Raw genomic sequence first — 19,578 nt, 5'->3', positions numbered from 1 at the left:
TTTGTTGATCTGTGATCTCGACCACCTCAGACCTCAGGTTTTTCATAGCCCTGCCAACTGTGCCCTGGTCTGTTATGATTGTGTCTGTTTCTTCCCCCCCCAGGGTGTCTATTCGCACTCCAACTTCTGCCACTTCTTGCTTGGACTCTGCCAATTCTGCTTGTAGGAGAGCTTTGATAGATATATATATATATATATATATATAGATACACACACACACACACACACACACACACACACACACACTAGATCCTCTATGATGTTCTTCTTAGTTACATTTTGGCTGACTGGGTCAGTGTCGGTCTGCTCACTTGGATGCGAGTCTCTTGCTCATGAAGTGCAGACTCCTTTCCCCCCCCTAAAGAATTCTGCCATTTCACCAAGGTATGTTTTTATATTTTAGTAGGCATCTCTGGGCTTTCCAATATCTGGACCTCTCTTCTTGGGCTGTAACTTTGCTGGATTCCCTTTTTGTTTTTGCTTAGTAGTGAGGTCACTAGTGGAGCATCTATCAGGCAGCCCCAGACACATGCGCACACACGATTTTGTGCAAAATTCCAGTTTGTGGGGTGAAGGGAAAAAAATAAATAAATAAAAAAACCTAATCATCTGTTTCTTATTTAAATTTGAATTGTGGGCATAACCCAAATAGAGCCATATAAGTCAGTGCTGAATAGGTTAAATAACTGCACATGAACCATGCTCTGAAGAGTCAGAGTGGCTGACAGCAAGCACAAGAAAAAAAAATGGTGGGAAATGTGAGCAAGTGTAAAATGTAGATTTAGTGTGTAGATGATACAAAAACCATTATTAAAATTAGTTGAGTTACTAGCTAGCACAGAACCAAGACACAGGCAGGGTTTACAATCAATCAATGCTGCCAGGTGTCTGATATTTTGAATGGAATACTTCATTTCAATAAAACCATAATTTTTTCCAAGTTAGAGTCCTCATCTAGTCTTTTTCAACTATTTGCTTCATGTTTTGGCACCTTTTACACTTATGGGGGGAAAAAAAACCAACAACACAAAACCCCACACCAGAGCACTGTCGTTTATAATAGTGGCAGTGGCAAATTATTTGATTCATCTTGGTCTTCCGTTTCTTCTAGGAGAACAAACTCTACCATCCCCACGGCTGGCCTGGATTCACTAAAGGTCGGTAAATGAAACTTCGTGTTCTGTTTTAGTCCAATGTCAATCTATTCCTTAAAAAACAAAAAACAAAAAAACTACATTGCCAGCATTAACAGGGATAAGATTTGTTGTGGCGAGTTTTAATGCAGTATGTGCAAACTAGCAGCCCAATTATGCATATGCTATTCACCACACTACTGCCAAAAACCCAGACTTGCCACCTCCCAATCTCTATCTCTCCACCCACGCTAAGACTGCTTACCCAACATACCACAGTATAAGATATTTAGCAAGGTACAGTACAACAGGAAAATAAACCTGTTCCAGCAGCAAGGTAGGTCAGCACTTTTTGGGGCCTTCTAGTCCAAAACCAAGAAGTGCTTTGTAACACATGCAAAGCCTTTCCCTTTACTCAATTACCTGTGATCGAATACAATATGTCCCAGCTAACCTCAACCACGTTTCCTTTAGTTTGTAAGCTCGGCCAGGCAGGAAATTCTTTCTACCTTTTGTTCCAAGATGTGACAGTATTCTATGCTGCATTATTGCCTTGATATTTTTCTGCACCATTGCAATGCGCCATCTATGAATTGTTGCCACCTTAATATGCCAACCTTATACATAGGCAAGGACAAGAATAACCAAATTAGGAGTAGGTGATAATATATAAACCCCTTAGTAGCCAGCTCATGTTACTGGGCCATTACAAGATACAAAAAAAGGGATTAATATAACACTTACACTACCCCCTTGCATACGAACAAGTCTAGTAAGGCATTGCTCGAGTGGGTGGAAAACTACATACACCAATCACTACAAAAAGCAATAGAGAGCACATAAATGATTCTTTGCAGTATTGTAGTACTGCAGGCTGCTAATACAAGAATATTTTGACAATCAACGTTTACAAAAAATAAATTAAAAAAAAATGTTTTAACTTTTATTTAACTTCTGAAAATACAAAAATATGTAACAAACAAAAAATAAAAAAAAACCCAGAAGGTTCAAGGTTGCAACAAAAAGGACAATAAATCAGAACATATATAGTGCAAAGTCTCAATACAGCAGCGCAGGACATGAAAATAAGAGTATGATGGAAAGTACAAACGTATTTAATAAAAAAAAAAGTTTCTGCCTTTTACCCCTTTAACACGACCGAACTTCGACATGAGGGGGGGATAAGCCTCTGATGTAGCAGCTTGGGTTTCACAAATACAAAAAAAAACGCACCAGTGCTCTGAGAACAGTAAATCTGTACATCACATTCCATAAAGGCAGCTTTTGCAATACTTTGTGTCAGGAAGAATAAAAAAAATTAAAAATAAAAACTGACCACTAAAGTGGTTAAGCAATTGATTGCCAGTCTTGGCACATTAGGTTACTTATACATATCATGCATTTCTGAAAAACCTAAAAGGAAAAAATAAATAAAAAAAAAAAAGTAAAAAAAAAAAAAAAAATCCCCAGCATTAAAGTAACAAGATAAACGTTGAATCAAGGGCCTCATCTTTTAATACTGGACTAATGAGGGCGTTTTAACCCCCATTAAAGTGGAGTTGTACTTTGATGTTAAAAGGCAGCAAAATGGGGTACTATGAAAAAGACGACAAAGTACTGTATTCAAACACGGCAGAGGTGCTAGTGTGTAAGGCTGCTGTCGAGGCTTTTGCTTCTCTTCTCCAGATACATTTTTTTATAAGTATCAAACGTTGCTTTTGAATCCTGGGATTGCTGTCGAAGAGCATCATTTTCAGTTGTAGAGGTAGGTATCTGTCCAGTTAAATCTAATGAAATTGGGATACCTGCGCAAAAAAAAAAAAAAAAAAAGTTTAGGTTTGAAGATCTAGTACCTGTACAAATTGACAGACTATTTCAAGTTTGTATCACTGAACGGTCAAGCAGAGAGCCCAAAATGTATGAGTCAGACAACATTTGAGGCAAGTGGACAGTCCTTGCACAAAATAGGTAGCAGAAAGTCTGATGCCAACTTACCCTGATCTTCCAAGATATGTAGCTTCCTTTTCTTCAATGGAATATCTTTATACCATGCCTCTTTTTTGCTTTTAATGCCTATGAAAATATAAAATGGCAAGATTTTATTAAGTGGTCTTAAATCAAGGGCGGATACTGTTTGTATCTGTTTCATATAAAACTAGATCCACACGTGAGTATTCCTGTAGGTCTTTCCTATTTATAATTTCATATTACATGCAGACCACCACAAACCCTGTAAATTAAGGTTATAAAAAAAAAAAAAAAAAAGTATGCTTCATATATCAAGGAGCCAAAAAATGTTTGTACAGTATATGTACATTTTACATGCCAATATATTTATCTACATGTACAGCAAGTAATAGCACGTGATGTATTTAGAAACTGATTTGCATATATATATATATATATATATATATATATATATATATATATATATATATATATATATATATATATATATATATATATATATGCAAATCTGACCAATACCAGCTCTGTGTGTATAAACTATATGTATATCTATGGCACAGGGATCTGACTGCAAACTTGTAGAGAAAGGGAGTCAGGGGAGAGAGGGGGGGGGGGGGGGCAAGCCCATACATACTGTCTGACACTTCCTTCCCCCCCCCCACCCCCCCTCAGTCAGCTCATGAAGCGGGGAGAATCAGAGATGTGAACTTGTGGGGGGGGGGGGGGGGGAGGGGGAGCGGAGGGGGGGGAGAGAGTGGAGAGTGTGGAGCGAGAACATTATATCCCGGGCAACGCCGGGTATATATCAGCTAGTGTACTATAATTGGTGAAGTTAGCAGTATTAGGATATAGCTTCTAATTTATCATTGCGTTCCAATATGAGCCACTGTGTCCAACTATTTTGTATTGTAGGTCTGTATTTGGCAGGATTACAAAAACACTACGAGCCTGCAGCATAGGATGCCCAGCAGGACATCCTTGCCATCAGACACTGCTTCAAGAGAATATGGCCGACTCCATTTGAAATCCCCTTTTGCCAATCTCCCTTGCTTGCTGCTCCACTCCCTGCCTCCCACCTGGTGCAGGACACTGCCTACACAGACATGTGGGAGGAAAATGTGTGTTACCAAAACTCTGCCCTGATTGGCCAATCCCTGGGTGTTATCATGGCATTGTACACAAGGACTTTTATTTCATCTATGTAAATACAAAAAAAAAAAAAAAATAGAGCAGCATCCTGGCACAGGCACCAGGAGTTAATTTTTAGGCACTGATTTTTCCACCCCTGCGCTTAAAAAACTATTTCATAATCCATTCTATAAATACAATAGTACCTTCAACTATGGAAGTTTCTTTATCAGCCAACTTTGACTCCATCTTGCCCATGGAGTGACTCTTTTGCAGCAACTCTGGGAACAGTTTAAATTCCAGCATTTTCGGCTTTTCATCAGGTTTCTGTACGGTAGGGTTTGAAGGTTTAATCTGTGTCTTGGGTTCCAATGATTTTCTCCTCTTTTTATATCCAGATGGTTCTGGTGCAGGCCTAATCTCCAGCTTTGTCAAATTTATGCCTTCATGGGAAGTATGCCGAAATGCAACACAAGGACTCAAATAGATTTTATCTTTGCTTGAATTGGAAGTCTTCATCTCCTTACTTTTTTTGGAAGGTTTACCACCATATGACATATTGGTCCTTGTTCGATCTTTAAGTAGATGGAAACCTTTAGGCGCCCCAGAATGTTCTTTGCTTGTTTTGAGGGTCATATTTTTTGGGTTTGCTGAAGATTTTCTCATTTTTATAGTATTCCGCCAAAGGCCAGTTCCACTTGTTGAAACCCTATGTTTTTCAGGAAGGGTTTGCTTTTTCTCTGACGTCTCCCAAACTTCCATTAGCTTTATTTCATCCCTTTTGCTGCTGCCATCTCTCAATTTTCTCCTATTCAAATATTCTTGTACGGTTAGGACTTTTCTTGGTTTTTGGGCCAAACTCTTGTGATCTTGACCTGTAGAGTTCAAATGTATTTCCTCATGTTTTCTTTTGGAACCAGCAAACAATTGGCTAGATCTTTCTAGGTTAAGAGATGGCTCATTTGGTATCAAAGCACCGTTTGCCACCAATTTGTTTTGTTCAACTTTAGGAGATGGTTGTTTTTCTTTGTTACTTATCTCAGATGTTTTAGACAATTCTGTGCCATCTAAACATTTTGTAGTCACATTAGATGCACCATTGTGTAAGCCGTGCCCACTTCCAGATTGACTTTGGTGTAATTCTGCATTTATATCTTTGCTACATTTTGCTCTTTGCCCAGGCTTATGTTTCAGAAAGTCTGTTTTAACTATAAATTTCTCAGATGCCGCAACTTTATTCGAAGTGGTTGTTGCATGTTCCCTTCTTGATTTTTTAGTTGGAAGCCCACTTTGGGAGAGTACATCTTGCACTGAATTTAAAGAATATAGTGTGTTGCTTTTTTGGGAGCATTTGAGATTTGGTTCCCCAGAAAAGGATGCAGTCCTCTTCAGTTTTTCCGCCTTGGATTTAGATTTGCTCTTGGGCAATTTGGATTTATTTTGACTAAAAGACTCTTGCAGTCGGTGTTCTGTCGATTTCTCCTCAGGTGATCGTTTGTCATTGCCTTCTTTTACTGCTTTGCCATGAGAGCTGCTTGGAGACAGCTGGCTACAATCGCCTACTGAGAGATATTCAGACGGACAGGATTTTGACACTGCAATTTTAAGACCGCTCTCAGAAGACTCAACAGTCATGGTAGAAGGCAAGTCGGACTCTTTGTAATGCATAGACTCCACAGAGGTCAGTTTAACCTTTTTGTCTTCTGGCAACTTGCACAAGCATTTTGGTGCACTTTTATAATGGTGTGTTAACCAACTATACAAACAACAAAACAGATCTTTATCAGGCACTTCCTTTGTAGTACTGCTCTCAGCAATTTGTGTTTGAGACTCCACGGCACAAACTGCCTCCTGACAAATGTCAACCTCATCTGTTTGCACAGAATTGGGAAGAAACTCGGACCCTTTTAAATCAGGAAAATGTTTACTCATTTCTTCAGGGCCTAGGACTGTAATCTGTATGTTAGCAGGGCTGTCACATACGTTCTCAGGACAAGCTAATGGGTCTTCAATGGGTGTAGATGATCTTTCTTCTAAAGACGCACCAGTAATCTTTTCTGTGGACATTTCACCTGTCTCAAGATGTGTTTCCAACGTGTAATTTTTTATTCCAAAAGGGTACTCTGTTAGAAGTTCAGACAACTGGTCTGATGCACACGGGGGAGATCCTGGTTCGTGGTCAATGTTAACTGTCGACATTTTATTTTGGTTGCTTTTACTGTAGTCCTGAGAGTCCAATACCTGTGAACATTCTGCATTTACCAATTGAACACTGGAATCGGTTTCTGACAAGTTTGCATGAAATGATGACTCCACCTCACTTTGTTCAGGCTTCTGCTTTAGAGAAGCTTCATTCCTAATCTCAGTAGTGGACGCATTCTCAATTTCCAGACAATTTAGCAATTTGTACTCGTCACTTAAAGCCACGTCTTTTTTGGGCAACATCGAATTGCCTTCTGGCTGCAAAGAATCTTTATCAAACATCATGGCAATTGATGAATTATAGAATGTGCTTCCTTCAGCAAGAGAACAAATACCAAATATCTGTAAATTACTATCTTCATTCTGTGTAATATTTCCTGAACTAGAAGAAAGACTTTGCATGTCAAGCTCGTTTTGTGATCCAAGGGCTGGGGGAGTGATGCTAGATTTTGGTTCAAGAGCCTCATTTCCTGAGTCACAGTGCAATGGAGGTGTTATTTCCTCAGAGCTCCCCTTCTCTAGAGCCAAAGTGGATTTTATACATTCAAGTTCATTCCCCTTTTCAGGTGACTTTTTCAGTTTATCCAAGCAAACATTTTCAGTGTTGATATCTTTTATACTTGCCACATAATCCATTATCTTTTCTTTTGTAGCTTGTATTAAACTACAAATGCTACCTTCTTGAATGACTGGACATTGTTCTATTTTAGGTGATTGAGATTCCACATGGATTACTTTAGACTGTATTAATGGAGAAACAATAGCAATTTGAGGCTCCACACCTTTTAATACATTAGGAGCCATGGTGTCCTGCTTCAATCCATCAGACATTCCAGAGGATGGCAACGTGACTTCATTTGTAGATACAAAAGGTCTCATATTCAGCTCTTTCATGAGATTTGTTCGACTCTGGTCAGAGAGTTCAGTAGAAGTCTGTTTTCTTTCTGTTAGTACATGTTCACTTACACTGGTAGTAGCATTTTGGGATTTGGCTTTCCATAAAGCAAGACAAGTGTCTAATACTTCCAATGAACTGTTAACATCTGGGTCATTCAATGTGTTTTCAGTTATTGGGGAAGAATCTTTAACATCCAAAAAACTGTTGGGGTTGACACTTTGTGAAGCTATGGTAGGTAATGGACCATTCCTCTGTGAAAAGTTTACATTTGCATTGAAAGGTCCACTATGGTGCGGAGAATCTGAACAAAGATTGTCCCTTTGTAATAATCCTCCATGCTGTGGCAAACTCCCATTGCTGTGATTGCTATTGGAAATATACTGCTTACTAAGGAAGTTCTCCCCTACTGGAAGGGAAACATTGGATGGTATAACCTGTGCGTTGTGTGTTAAGTGCACGATGGAGGCTTCAAAAGAACTCTCTTGAATTTCTTTTTCCTTAGTCGATCCTGAGCCAATTGCTTGACTGGGATTATAACCCATGTTATAAAGAGAATTTATTTGTCCACCATTAAAAACAGAGGCGCTGTCCTGAGACAGGATAGCTCTTCCATTAGTACTACCGACTTGGCTGGGCGACTCTTGACTCAACACCTGTTGGACAGCATCTCTGTTAATTGCCACATGGTAGTTATTTACATATGCACCTTGTGGTTTGATACTATTCATTTGATCACTACTACTCATCTGGAAGGAATTTGCTTGGAGTGCTTTTTGTTGATCTAATGTTCTATCATTGGTTACCATTGATGCAGTCTGTATGCTGGAAGTCAAACTTGGCACAATAGCACAAGAATTTGAACTTGTAATGGAATTCACGTTTGAGCTTTCATGTGATGCATTAGAAGAGGACTGCATAATATTTTGAGTTCTATAATTACTTTCCCTTGCAAGGCTTAATATGTTGGCTTTCACATTTTTATAAATGCTTAGAAGCAAGAGCAATTGTACTCTTGCATTAGTATTGTCAGATAAGGCTCCACCACAACTTTGTAATTGCGGTGCATCTAAACACTGATCTGGTAAACCAACAAGTGCTAGCTCCGTACGTTGGTGCATATCCTGCAATGTGCCACTTTGGCTTTGATTTAAGAATGGCTCAATTTGGACATTAAGACAGGATGTAGAGTTTCCCTCTGGTTGCATTTGAAATGCAGTGGTACAAGTATTTTGAGAGAAACTTTTTTCTGAGGGGTTTTCATTCCAACCTAATCCCATTAAAACACTATTTTGACAGCTTTGCATCAAGTGTGGCTGTTGGCTTTGAACACACTCACTTACATTTTTCACCACAAGACTGGAGTCGAAAGAAGACTGCCTCTTGCGCTGCTGAGCTACTCCGTTCTGTAAATCATAGGTTGTTTGTGGGGGTGCATGCAGTTTTGCCTGCACCATTGGTCTATAGGACACCTGAAGAGATGGTTTTACAGTCTGTCTTTTAGAAGGATATGGTGGACATGGATCAACACTCTGAACATGCTGTTGCACTCTGTGCTGAGAATTCCCAGAACTGCAAATTGCTCGATAGGTTTGTGGTGCAGATGGAACATCCCTTGCACTGTAACCTTTCCCTTCATAGTTTGATGTGGTTCTTACAGTATTAAACTGCTGTGGAACTGAATTGGTATAATTGTGTGCTCTGTAGGCCGCAGTTGCCATTTGCTGAATATTTTGACTGTTTCTATATTCAGCAGAAGTAGGAATGGACCCGTTTGTCGTGTCAGGAAAATGCTTGTAGGGGGCATTATACTGCACCATTGATCCTTGTGTCTCATGACACTGATTAGGACTTCCATTTGTTGTACTCGACAATATCGAATGTTGTACCTTTAAGAAATCATCAGAAGTTTGTGCTTTCAGCAAATTTTTAAGAAGCGGGTCTTGGGCCATTTTACTGGAAAATAATTCCCCGCCATTCCTTACACCATGACTATAACGATTTTGAGATGCACAAATGGCTTGGTTTTGAGTAGAGGGGCCTGCAGCAGAGACAGTCGGTAACAAATACTGTTGTCTTTCAGAACGGACATGGCCAACATTATGATTTTGTACTCTGTTCCAATCCATTTCGTCTATCCGATAGTCTAGTCCTCCAGTTTGGTTAATTCTGGGGAGAAAATAAATAAAATTACAATCAACTTAATAGGCTTCAACAAACAAACACAAATTAACTTAAAGTGTTGCACTGGCACCATTATGAAAGGTCCATATAGGACCTGAAACCTTGTCTTTCCACCGTTCTTGGCTGTCACATTAAAGGAGAATTGCATTATGAACTTGTGAGTAGAGCTGCACTTTGTATCTATCTATCTTTGAGGAGACCTGCACTTTGAAGAAATTGTTTGTCTGTGTTGGCTGTACAAGCAGGTTTCTCCTCGCCTGAAGCGGTTTCCCTGTACTTTTGGAATTGTACATTGTACATCAAAAATAAAAAAGAATCAGTCTTGCAGTTAACTTGTTTGAGGGTGTTAACAGCTACAGCATCTATACCCATTATAAAAAAAAAAAAAAAAAAACATTGGAATACTACATCCATGTACAGTATATGCATGTTACTAGGAGGAATTTTTTTTACAATTAGTGACTTTTTAAAGGCAATAATTGCTTGAAGAGCAATGCTCTCTACCTCAACTTTAGTACAGTACTGACTTAGAGCAGAACAGTAATATACACAGTATAATCTTCTAGTTCTATGGGAGTACTCAGTCCAGTTGCAATTATATCCATTTTGAAAGCAAACGCAATGCAAAGCTTACACTTAACGCAGATTACAATCTTTTTTTTAATTCTCATTTTGTATTTAGAAATAGCCCAAATCCTGCAAGGGTGAGCCGTTTATACTTGCTCCATTCAACAAGGCACCACAGATGTTTACATGCAGACTTCACAGGGCCTCATCTTAGAGGCTCTGAATGATAAAGGTTTACAGATACGGTTCTTAAAAGCGAAGCAAGAAGGACCATGCATATATTTTAACGTTCCTGGCTAATTTGTGATTAAAATTAATAGAATAAAATGTGAAAAAAACACCAAAATATAAAAGGGGGAACCCCCCCCACCCCAACACAAAAGGTAAAAATCACACAGTATAACCACAAGCAAGTAAAATACTTTAAAAAATGTATTCGCATTTTTATCAGACCTCCTATAAACCTTAGACTCCTAAAGATAAACATGCACTCTGAGGATGTTAACCAACGAACTCCTGGGTAGGTCAGTTGTAATGCCAATTTTGTTGACCTGGAGCCTATTTTTCTTGCACATCTTCCAAATGCCAACTGAAATTGTCAACTACAAAAAGCTTCCATTTATTTTATACAAGTCTCCCATTTACATCCATATACTGGAAAAACACCAAAAAAAAAAAAAAAAAATATCTACGGGGAGGGCAAAAAACACAATATAGCTTTTGCAGTGAAAAGTAACCTTCTCCCTCAAACTGCTGCTCTGTGTTCACTTTAACACTGGCAAGTGGTCTTCCGGAGACGTAAAAAATAAAACCTCCTGTAACCTTCAATTCACTTAGGGTGTACTACTTGGGAACCTCTAATAAAGAGAGGTCTACAGAGACTGGTTATTTAAAGACAATAGCACTAGCAAGATAATTTGAACAACATTCTCTTTACACCATAGAGTATTCCCATGTTTGCTTTGGGACCAGCTCTAAAGCAAGTATTTTGGCATCTCAAGCCTAGGCTGTAAAGGATCGTATTACATGTACACGACAAAAAAAAAAAAAAATCCATCAAGGGAGAAGAATCCAAGAATAATTTGTTTTTCAGCCAATTTCAGCTTCTTGTCCTCCTATGCAATTTCATTAATACTAAACAAGTACAGGCATACCCCGCATTAACGTACGCAATGGGACCGGAGCATGTATGTAAAGTGAAAATGTACTTAAAGTGAAGCACTACCTTTTTTCCACTTATCGATGCATGTACTGTACTGCAATCGTCATACACGTGCATAACTGATGTAAATAACGCATGTGTAACAGGCGCTATAGTCTCCCCGCTTGTGCACAGCTTCGATGCAGGTAGGGAGTTCAACTTTGCTGTTCAGGACATGCTGACAGGCGCATGTGCGAGCTGCCGTTTGAATATTGGGCGACATGTCCTTACTCGCGAGTGTACTTAGTGAGTGTCCTTAAAGCTGGGTATGCCTGTATGCCGCAACTGAAAGTGTGAGATCCTTTCTGGTCCAAACAAAGTACCATGGAAACAAATTTATTTTACCTTATCAGTTACAATGTTTATTCTTCCGAGGCAAAAGCATCATACAGTACAGGTGTTTTATCTTTTATTCTTCGGAGATGCATAAATCACAGCACTCAGTTTTTGGCAGATAAAGAAGTTTTAGCCTTCATATTAAAATTTACAGACATGGTATTTTCATCAAGATGACATGCGTCCCTAGATTGGATAAGGAAGAAACCTCAATGAAACAATGACTAACCGTGCCCTCGACCAGTTTCTTATACACAAATTATATATACACTAGCATAGCCTATTCCAAATGTATTGCCTTACAAGAACCTAATACAGCTCAACCCCGTAATTACGAGATCCGTTACAACGCGAATCCTTTTATAACACGATGCAAGCGTGGCTCCCAATTTTTGTATTTCTGAATATACTTTACAACATGATTATTGGTTTCTTAAATACTTTATTGTACAGTTGTACATTTCTAACGCGATCCGCTTATAACGCAATGTGATTCTTTGAACCCCAAACCATGTTATACAGGGGTTGAGCTGTACAATCTTTTTTCTGTAATTCTATGAATATCTTCTTGCATACAAGGAACTCAACTTTTTACTCTAAAGAACAATCTTCCAGAGAGCTACCCTCAGCTGCTATCAATCTTTTCAAAACACACTATTTTAGGAGGGGGGGGGGGAGAGAAGAAGACTGAGGCCACGTCCATAGAAGGACAAGCTGCGCTGAGGGGGCTCACGCGAACGTCCGAGTTGGATTTTTCAGCTGACAGCCAAGCTGTTTTTTAGCACGCTGTCGGCTGAAAACATCCAATCAGCGCGAAGCAGCATCAACGTCACCGTGACGTCAGTGCGATTGGCCCAGCGACGTCCCTGCTCCGCCTCCCAATCGCGCGCCCGCATGTGCATGAAATCACACAGCTTCAGCAGGCGAGCCTCAGCGCGGTTCCACACTGCTCCCCCCCTCTATGGCCCCAGCCTGAAATAGGAATTCTTACAACATGCATATAGATTTTAGTTATGGAGCCATTTGGAGAAAAGGAAATATTTTTCTGTAACTGGCTTCTATGCAGATTGCACATGCAGATTGCAATCTGGCTCAGAAGGAAGTTAACCTATCCAGTTCAGATTTTTTCTTCATTTTTCTGGAGGGGAGGAAAAAAAAAAAAGTTATGAACAGGGCTGTGTGTTAAATGTAAGGAGGCAAAGCATGCTAGATTACATACCTTGCACATGTTATCTAGAATGCTATGCCTCCTTAAATTTAACACACACACTATGGCATCTGTTACAAATCTGTTCATTATATTAAAATGTATGAATGAGAAATTATAGCAAGACAATTGAATGAGAATAGGTTTAAAGGTTAAGAATTAAAATGTAGCCAAAACAGATGAATAGTACTTAAAGTTTAATGCATCAGATGTTGGCTTAGAGATAGAATTTCAGGCCTAGTCTAAAGTGGGTAAAGTTCTTTGTTAGAAAAACCATGAGGAAAATGGGGACGGGGTTAGTGTTCAATAAATGGTTGCATCTGTGTTTAGCTCTCTACAAGAAACATCTAATTAGCATGTGAGGGACAAAACGGTATCTATTGCTTTATCATCTGAGAGAAAGAGCACGTTATCATTGATTGAACTTCCATCTGTAAGTAATGCTATAAGAATTGTGGATATTGTGGATTAGGCCACACCCTCTTCTCCCGGGTAACGTCTTGCAATATGTTATTTTCTACCCTAGATAGAAGCACATATTGCAATTTCATACCCTGTAGAAAAATTGTCTTACATCCTTATATTAGGGTATTGTAAGAATATTTATAAAGGGAGTTTGTATAATTTAAGACTCATGTTTAGTAGATACAACATAAGAAAATAAATAATAATACAATATTTGTATATCTATCTATACAGAGATTAGTTACATTAGTATGCTGCCATACTCACGACCACTTATGTATTATGGCAGGCCAGTCTCGATTAGTTATTGTCTCTTGCGGGTCTCCCCTCGGTTCTGTCAAATCTGGCATATCACTAAGCTTATATTGCCCTTATCATACGCCATTATTTGTGTTCTCAGCGCAAATTAGTCAGAGGTTGCCTGCGGGCTAACTTCCCCTTTTCTTAAGTTCAGGCTTTCAACAAAATATATTATAACAAAAAAAAAAAAAAACACCCTTCTGACTGCCACACACACGTTCCCCATTTGACTGCCACACACGTTCCCCATTTGACTGCCACACACATTCCCCATTTGACTGCCACACACATTCCCCATTTGACTGCCACACACACACACACACACATTCCCCATTTGACTGCCACACACACACACACACACCATTTGACTGACACACACAATGGAGTTGGGATTATTGTACAATGTAATGCTGTGTTGAGACAGCATGAGATTTGTGGGGTTACAGAGCTGTGGTATGTAGATACGTTTCTCATCAGAAACTGGCTAGCCACAAGTTACAATTCTCAAAAATAGCGCTGAAATTAGGAGAACGTATGACTAATGATCAGTTTCTGTATTCTCTATGCCACCCATGTATTATCACTGATATGGCAATGTAAACGTCAATATTTTGTGTATACAAGTTTTGTTTATAAATTACCAAAGCAGAGTTTTGACTTTCCCTGTTGGTCACTTGTATGTGATCAATAAATCTGCTTTTATATAAAAAAAAAAAACAACATTTTATTTCTTGATTTTACAAGAAAAAGCCATAACTTTGAATGCTGAAGGATTGTCTGAAGTATTGGAATCTTACGTACCAAGACTAAAATAATTATTCTAACAGCGTATATTGTTCAGGCTTGAAATCTTCCTATCTTCAATACATTTCTTATTTTGAAAGGCCACTCTTCGCTCTCCGTAAACCATGATCAGTGACAGTTCAATACTGTGATATATATAGTGTCAGAACTCAAAGTGAACATGTCTAAATATCAAATGGAAATAACCTATTATGTGCTCATAAATAGGTCAAATAAAAATAGGAAGCCGTGGCGTTATCCCTTGCAGTTTCCATTGGCCCACGTGACGCGGGACATTTAAACGGAGCAGATATTCCAGCAGCACCTACAGAGGCAAGTATCTTGGGAAGCATGGGGTCCTCGAGCTGAAATGAACACAGATCAGCAACAGAGACCCCGCTGATTCAAGTGTGTGTAAATATTATTCGTCTGGGAAAATATTCTTCCGTCAGGTTGGAACAAAAATATCATAACCACCAGGTGTTTCCTAAAGACAAGAGGCATGTGCTCTGGGAATCCCTTTGATTCAGAATGGAAAAAAGATATTGGCACAACATACTGGTGGAATAGTACATGCAGCTGACCAATCCTACTAGGTCTTTATGATAGATAAAAAAATAGATGTAGTATTGCATTAATGTTTTCCCAGCAGAATAATATATAAAGGCATTGTAAGCCAATCAATAATTAGAGCATTGCTAAAACATGTTACAGTATATTGTAAGAGATTGAAGAGGTTCTTTTGGCACCAGTCAGACTTGCAAGAAAAAAGGTCAGTTGCATACATCTGTGATTCTTAAAGAACATAACTTTTTTGGAGAGAGGTGGGAAGGAATTAATTTAACATACCATACTGGTTTAACCTGTTCTTTTGAGTAAAAAAAAAAAAAGTTTAGCCATTGTACATCCATGTCCTAACAATTATGCGCCCATGAATCAAGACAATGGGGACATGTTTTGTAACAGGAGCCCTCATTTTCTGTCAATACAATGGTTTAATAAATTACGTTATGGTTAGTCCAAAGCACCTGGTCTAGCTGAGGTGCCAAAAGAATTTTAAAAACAATTCCAAAAATGTAAGTATCATAGTAAGCAAGGCTTACTGCAATGCAAAGATTCTGGATTCAGCCAACAAATTGCACACCGGGTCAGTCAACAGTCCGATTTAATCAAAGGGTGTTCTACTTGGCTTTGGTTGTGTGCTCAATTACATTTTGCACAGCTAAACCGTATACAACAGGAAAAGCACTCAACACCTGAGGAAGCCCCCCTCAGCCTAGTCTGATCCAGAGAGTGAGGGGAATTTTTAGCCTGGCACCCGCACAGTCCATGGAGAAGCTCTGGCACCATCCCAGCCTAGGCTCTTATTTATAGCATTTGTTTAAGGCTTCCTCCAATGAGTGCCGAGTGTTGTAGCAAAAACAAAATAAAAAATAACGTACTTAAGCTGATGAGTCACATCCTTTGTAGTAAACATGTGACAGAGAGAGCTCTGCTAATCCAATGCACATGTTATAGCATACTTAAAATGACTCATACCTTTGTAGCAAACATGTGACAGAGAGCTCTGCTCACCCAAAGCATATGTTATACTTTGTGTGTGGTACTTTCCCATATATGTAATAATTTAAAAAAAAAAAAGTGCATTATGTTAAATGTTATTGCCATTTATCTTCTGAGCTTCATACAATTCAACAGTAATGTGTTTGCATATAAAGAAGCTTTTTATTCTTGAGTACAGTACTTAGACATACAAGGTCTTCAACCTTGTCTAACTTTCAAAAGTCCCCACAACTAGCCAATAACTATCATATAAATCTTTCCAGATGCGCCATTAGGAGAGGGGGGGAAGACAATAGTATATAAATGTCTTGCATAATTGTATCAAGATTGCCACCAAGTGGCTAAAAATGGAAATAAAGTTGCACTTTTAAATTGAACCGAGATGTCTAGACAATGAATGGTACATTATACCCAGATGTGAAGCGCTATGTACATGAATGGCGCTATATAAATAAAGACACAATACAACTCTTTAAAAAAAAAAAAAAGGGAACTGTAAGATGTGTGCAGAGGTTCATATAAGCGAGACCGATTTGGGTGAAATTATATCTTGACTGAGTCTGTTACTTTAATCCAGGCAAAACATACAAAAAACAAACAAACCCCTATCCCTGTGTAAGGGCTAACTGACTTTCCCAGACCCCAACTGCAGGACTGGAGGGATATTCCCATTACCAGCCTATCACCCCAAAGTCTCAGGAAGTACCTTAAGCAGACGGCCCTCCATGTCAGTCTCTGGCAGGTTCCTGGGTCCTCTGTGTCCAGGAAATATAGGTCTTGAATGTCTTGATCTCAGCACAGCCTTGGTTTTGTGCTCAAGACAGTGTCTGTGTGCAGGCTTCTCTGCTCTCCTTCCGTCAGCCCAAATGTGAGCTAAGGAATCTCTCTCCTGTTTCTCACATCAGGCTTTTTACAGAGCTCTTATTAGTCCAGGTGGAGACTAGTTAATTGAGTGGCTGCAATTAACCATCTCTGCTTGATTTAGAGGCAGTGTCTCCAACAGTGATAAATCCCTGTTACAGGGCCATAACACAGATTTTCCACCCAGTAGATCAATTAACACCCACAGCAATTGAATTCTTATTGTACTTATTTGAAGCAACATGGTTGGCAGTGTATAGTTATATTTCTAGTAGCTACCAAAAATCGGGTTGACCATCCAACAGCACATTCTGGCCAGCCCTTCCTTGCCCACTTATAAATATTGATCACAAAAAACAGCAGCACCACCAACACCAGTAGTCTGCATGCTATAAAACAGTCATCTTTTAACACTTTCTACAACTCTGCAAGAATTATTTAGGGACACCGAACTAAAGTTAATTATAGAACTAAAATATTTGCAAAATGTTATACCATAGTCATTGGTTAAGAAAACCAATAACCTTCAGCAACATGTTGACAGTGTACACACATTTATTAAAAGTCTACATAGGAATATGTAAATATGCAAAAGCCTAAGGGGGGCAGGGTAGAAACTTAGCACAATGTTAACTTTCCAAAGGGGTTACAATTGCAAGGAGGGGGGCCTCCTCCACCTGAAGCCTACAAGTTTTAACACCCTGCTCATTAGCACACCATGATTTTATTTTGTATTTTTAGTATTAAAAAGCATGGTTACCATGGTATCCTTTACAGCACTGAACTCTGGAAGTGCTGCATTTTGATCTCCCAGACACTTCTTCAAATTCTTACATCACTGGAACAGAGAAAAATGATTTTAAAAAGCACTGGGAAAGGCAATATGATCTTAAATAAAATAAAAAAAACCTAATAGCACAGGACTGCCGCTTTAAAAACAGACAAAATATTATGCATACAGAATAGCAGCAGCCTTTTTTTGTAATATAATATATAACCCACAGGATGACCTTTTCTGCTGGTGCACTGCATGCCAAAAATGAGTTAAATTAAAAGAAATATCTAAAATGGGACAGAAGCCACAAATGTGCCCAGGGAGTGCTCAGATCCCCTTGATGCACAGTCCTGTGTCCTGAGCAGCCCTCTGGCAGACATTCTAACAAATGGATAGCTCACATTAGGGTGGCCATGAGGGGCTCAACATGAGCACAGATACAGGAGTATAGAAAACTTGGCAGCTGTGGCTGATATATGATAGCCTCCAGTCAGCTAGGCACCCACCCCACAAGACTATTCTCATTTAACATCAAATTAGCTCAAGCAGTACCACACGGGTCCACTCGACTTGAATTCACTGTGAATCCTGTAGATCTATATCCAACGTATGCCCTGGATTTACAATAATATACTATATCAGATATGTGTGTGGGGGGGGGGGGGGGGGGGGGGAAGAGAATATTGTTGTAACCATATGTTTTGTATCATCAAAGCTAAAAACTTTGAAGGACATTTTTTTTTTTAAACATGTAATCAATTTCCCCGAATAAAAATGCGATTTAAGATTCCTTGCCTAACACACAAAACGGTACAATACGCCTCCTGCAGTTAAGACTAGAAAATCTTCAGGAATTTCACACTGACAACATTCTCTAAACCCTTTTTGATACGGGTATGAAGTGGTGGTTACCTGGAGGCAGCAGTTTAAAAATCCCTGACATGAAATGGGCTAAAAATCAAAAAATCACTTAAACGTTTGATATGTCAAAGAAAATGAAGAAATCGGATTGGAACCAACACCACCGATTCAGTGGGAGTGCGGTATATTTGCTTAATAAAATGCAAGATCTGACGGAGCATTTCAATGCCAACCCAGCAGTGACCCGCACAGATATATACGCCTTGTTTTGAAATAAATGTAGGACTCTTTTGCATTCTTTTCTGCCAAAATAAACTCTGGAAACATCCGTCTAAGGAAATGCACGCTAGCTACCACATTCAGGTGCCCAGCAAAAGTGTGGATACACACGAGAACAATACCGGAAAACCTGGCAGCAGAGATAAGTCATCATAACAAAAAGAAAAAATGCACCAGAGGTTATGCTAGGAGGGCCCTCGACTATTTATTAATGCAAGCTCTTGTTATGGAGCCAAACAGCACACCACCTCTCCCCATTCCCCAAAACAAACCTGAAGTTCAGTCAGAAGCTCAAAAAGGATTGCAACAATGATGCAAAAGGAGAAAGCGGGACATACCAGGCCGGACATTGTTCTTGTTACAAAAGTAACTGCCGTGGAACGCTCAGTAATCTAACTGCCATGGAACGCTCAGTGTGACACGGCGCGCGCAAGGAGAGGCACTGACAGGCACGCGTGGGGCTGTAACAAACACAGCGCAGGGGGAGAAGTGACCCACGGAGGGTTGGAGGGGGATAACGTGACCGGGAGGGGGATAACGTGACCGGGAGGCGGAACCGTTACCGCCATCTGTAAACATGTTACCACCCTCCTGCTCCCCCTCCCCCCCGGGGGAGGGGGCGGCGGCGCGTAGAAACAACAACAAACGTCCGCTTTTTTTTTTTTTTTCTTCCCTTTTGCCGGTAACGGAGAGGTTTCGAGCGTGCAAATCCAGGCGAGGGAGTCCACTTACTCGGTTTCACGGCGGCGACTTCACCCGCGCACGAGCCCTCCGAAGAACAATGCAGCCCCGGCGGGAGGTGGGGCGTTAAGGCGAGCTCGCGCCAGCGGGGAGGGTCGCCGAGCAGGAGGGGAACCAATAGGGAAGCGG

At 39.7% G+C, this 19,578-nt stretch overlaps 1 protein-coding gene across 11 annotated transcripts; it reads right to left on the bottom strand.

Moving 5' to 3' along the window:
* Positions 1-2,054: 2,054 nt before the first annotated feature.
* RESF1 (retroelement silencing factor 1) lies at positions 2,055-19,575 on the bottom strand. 11 transcript variants are annotated; one of them, XM_075602686.1, is made up of 6 exons: positions 19,441-19,543; positions 17,554-17,631; positions 11,624-11,800; positions 4,436-9,495; positions 3,129-3,206; positions 2,055-2,938 (listed from the first exon to the last, which is right to left on the bottom strand). In XM_075602686.1, exons 4-6 carry the CDS (start codon positions 9,453-9,455, stop codon positions 2,775-2,777), a joined length of 5,262 nt encoding a protein of 1,753 aa, XP_075458801.1. In that variant the 5' UTR covers positions 9,456-9,495; positions 11,624-11,800; positions 17,554-17,631; positions 19,441-19,543; the 3' UTR covers positions 2,055-2,774. The 11 variants fall into 11 exon arrangements, with proteins under 11 accessions (XP_075458801.1, XP_075458800.1, XP_075458803.1 ...); XM_075602685.1 differs by lacking the exon at positions 19,441-19,543 and adding an exon at positions 18,981-19,353; XM_075602688.1 differs by lacking the exon at positions 19,441-19,543 and adding an exon at positions 19,047-19,353.
* Between the last annotated feature and the right edge of the window lie 3 nt (positions 19,576-19,578).

The sequence above is a fragment of the Ascaphus truei genome, chromosome 5 (genome assembly GCF_040206685.1).
Source record: "Ascaphus truei isolate aAscTru1 chromosome 5, aAscTru1.hap1, whole genome shotgun sequence".
NCBI lineage: Eukaryota > Metazoa > Chordata > Amphibia > Anura > Ascaphidae > Ascaphus > Ascaphus truei.
Note: the sequence above shows the minus strand (reverse complement) of the source record. Positions and strands in the feature narration are given on the sequence as shown.

Coding starts and splice junctions, on each gene's coding strand:
- RESF1 (XM_075602692.1), bottom strand. CDS start 9,455: ATGGATTGGAACAGAGTACAAAATCATAATGTTGGCCATGTCCGTTCT. Junction 3,207..4,435: donor AGAAACTTCCATAGTTGAAG/GTACTATTGTAT, acceptor ATATTTTCATAG/GCATTAAAAGCAAAAAAGAG. Junction 2,939..3,128: donor ACATATCTTGGAAGATCAGG/GTAAGTTGGCAT, acceptor TTTTTTGCGCAG/GTATCCCAATTTCATTAGAT.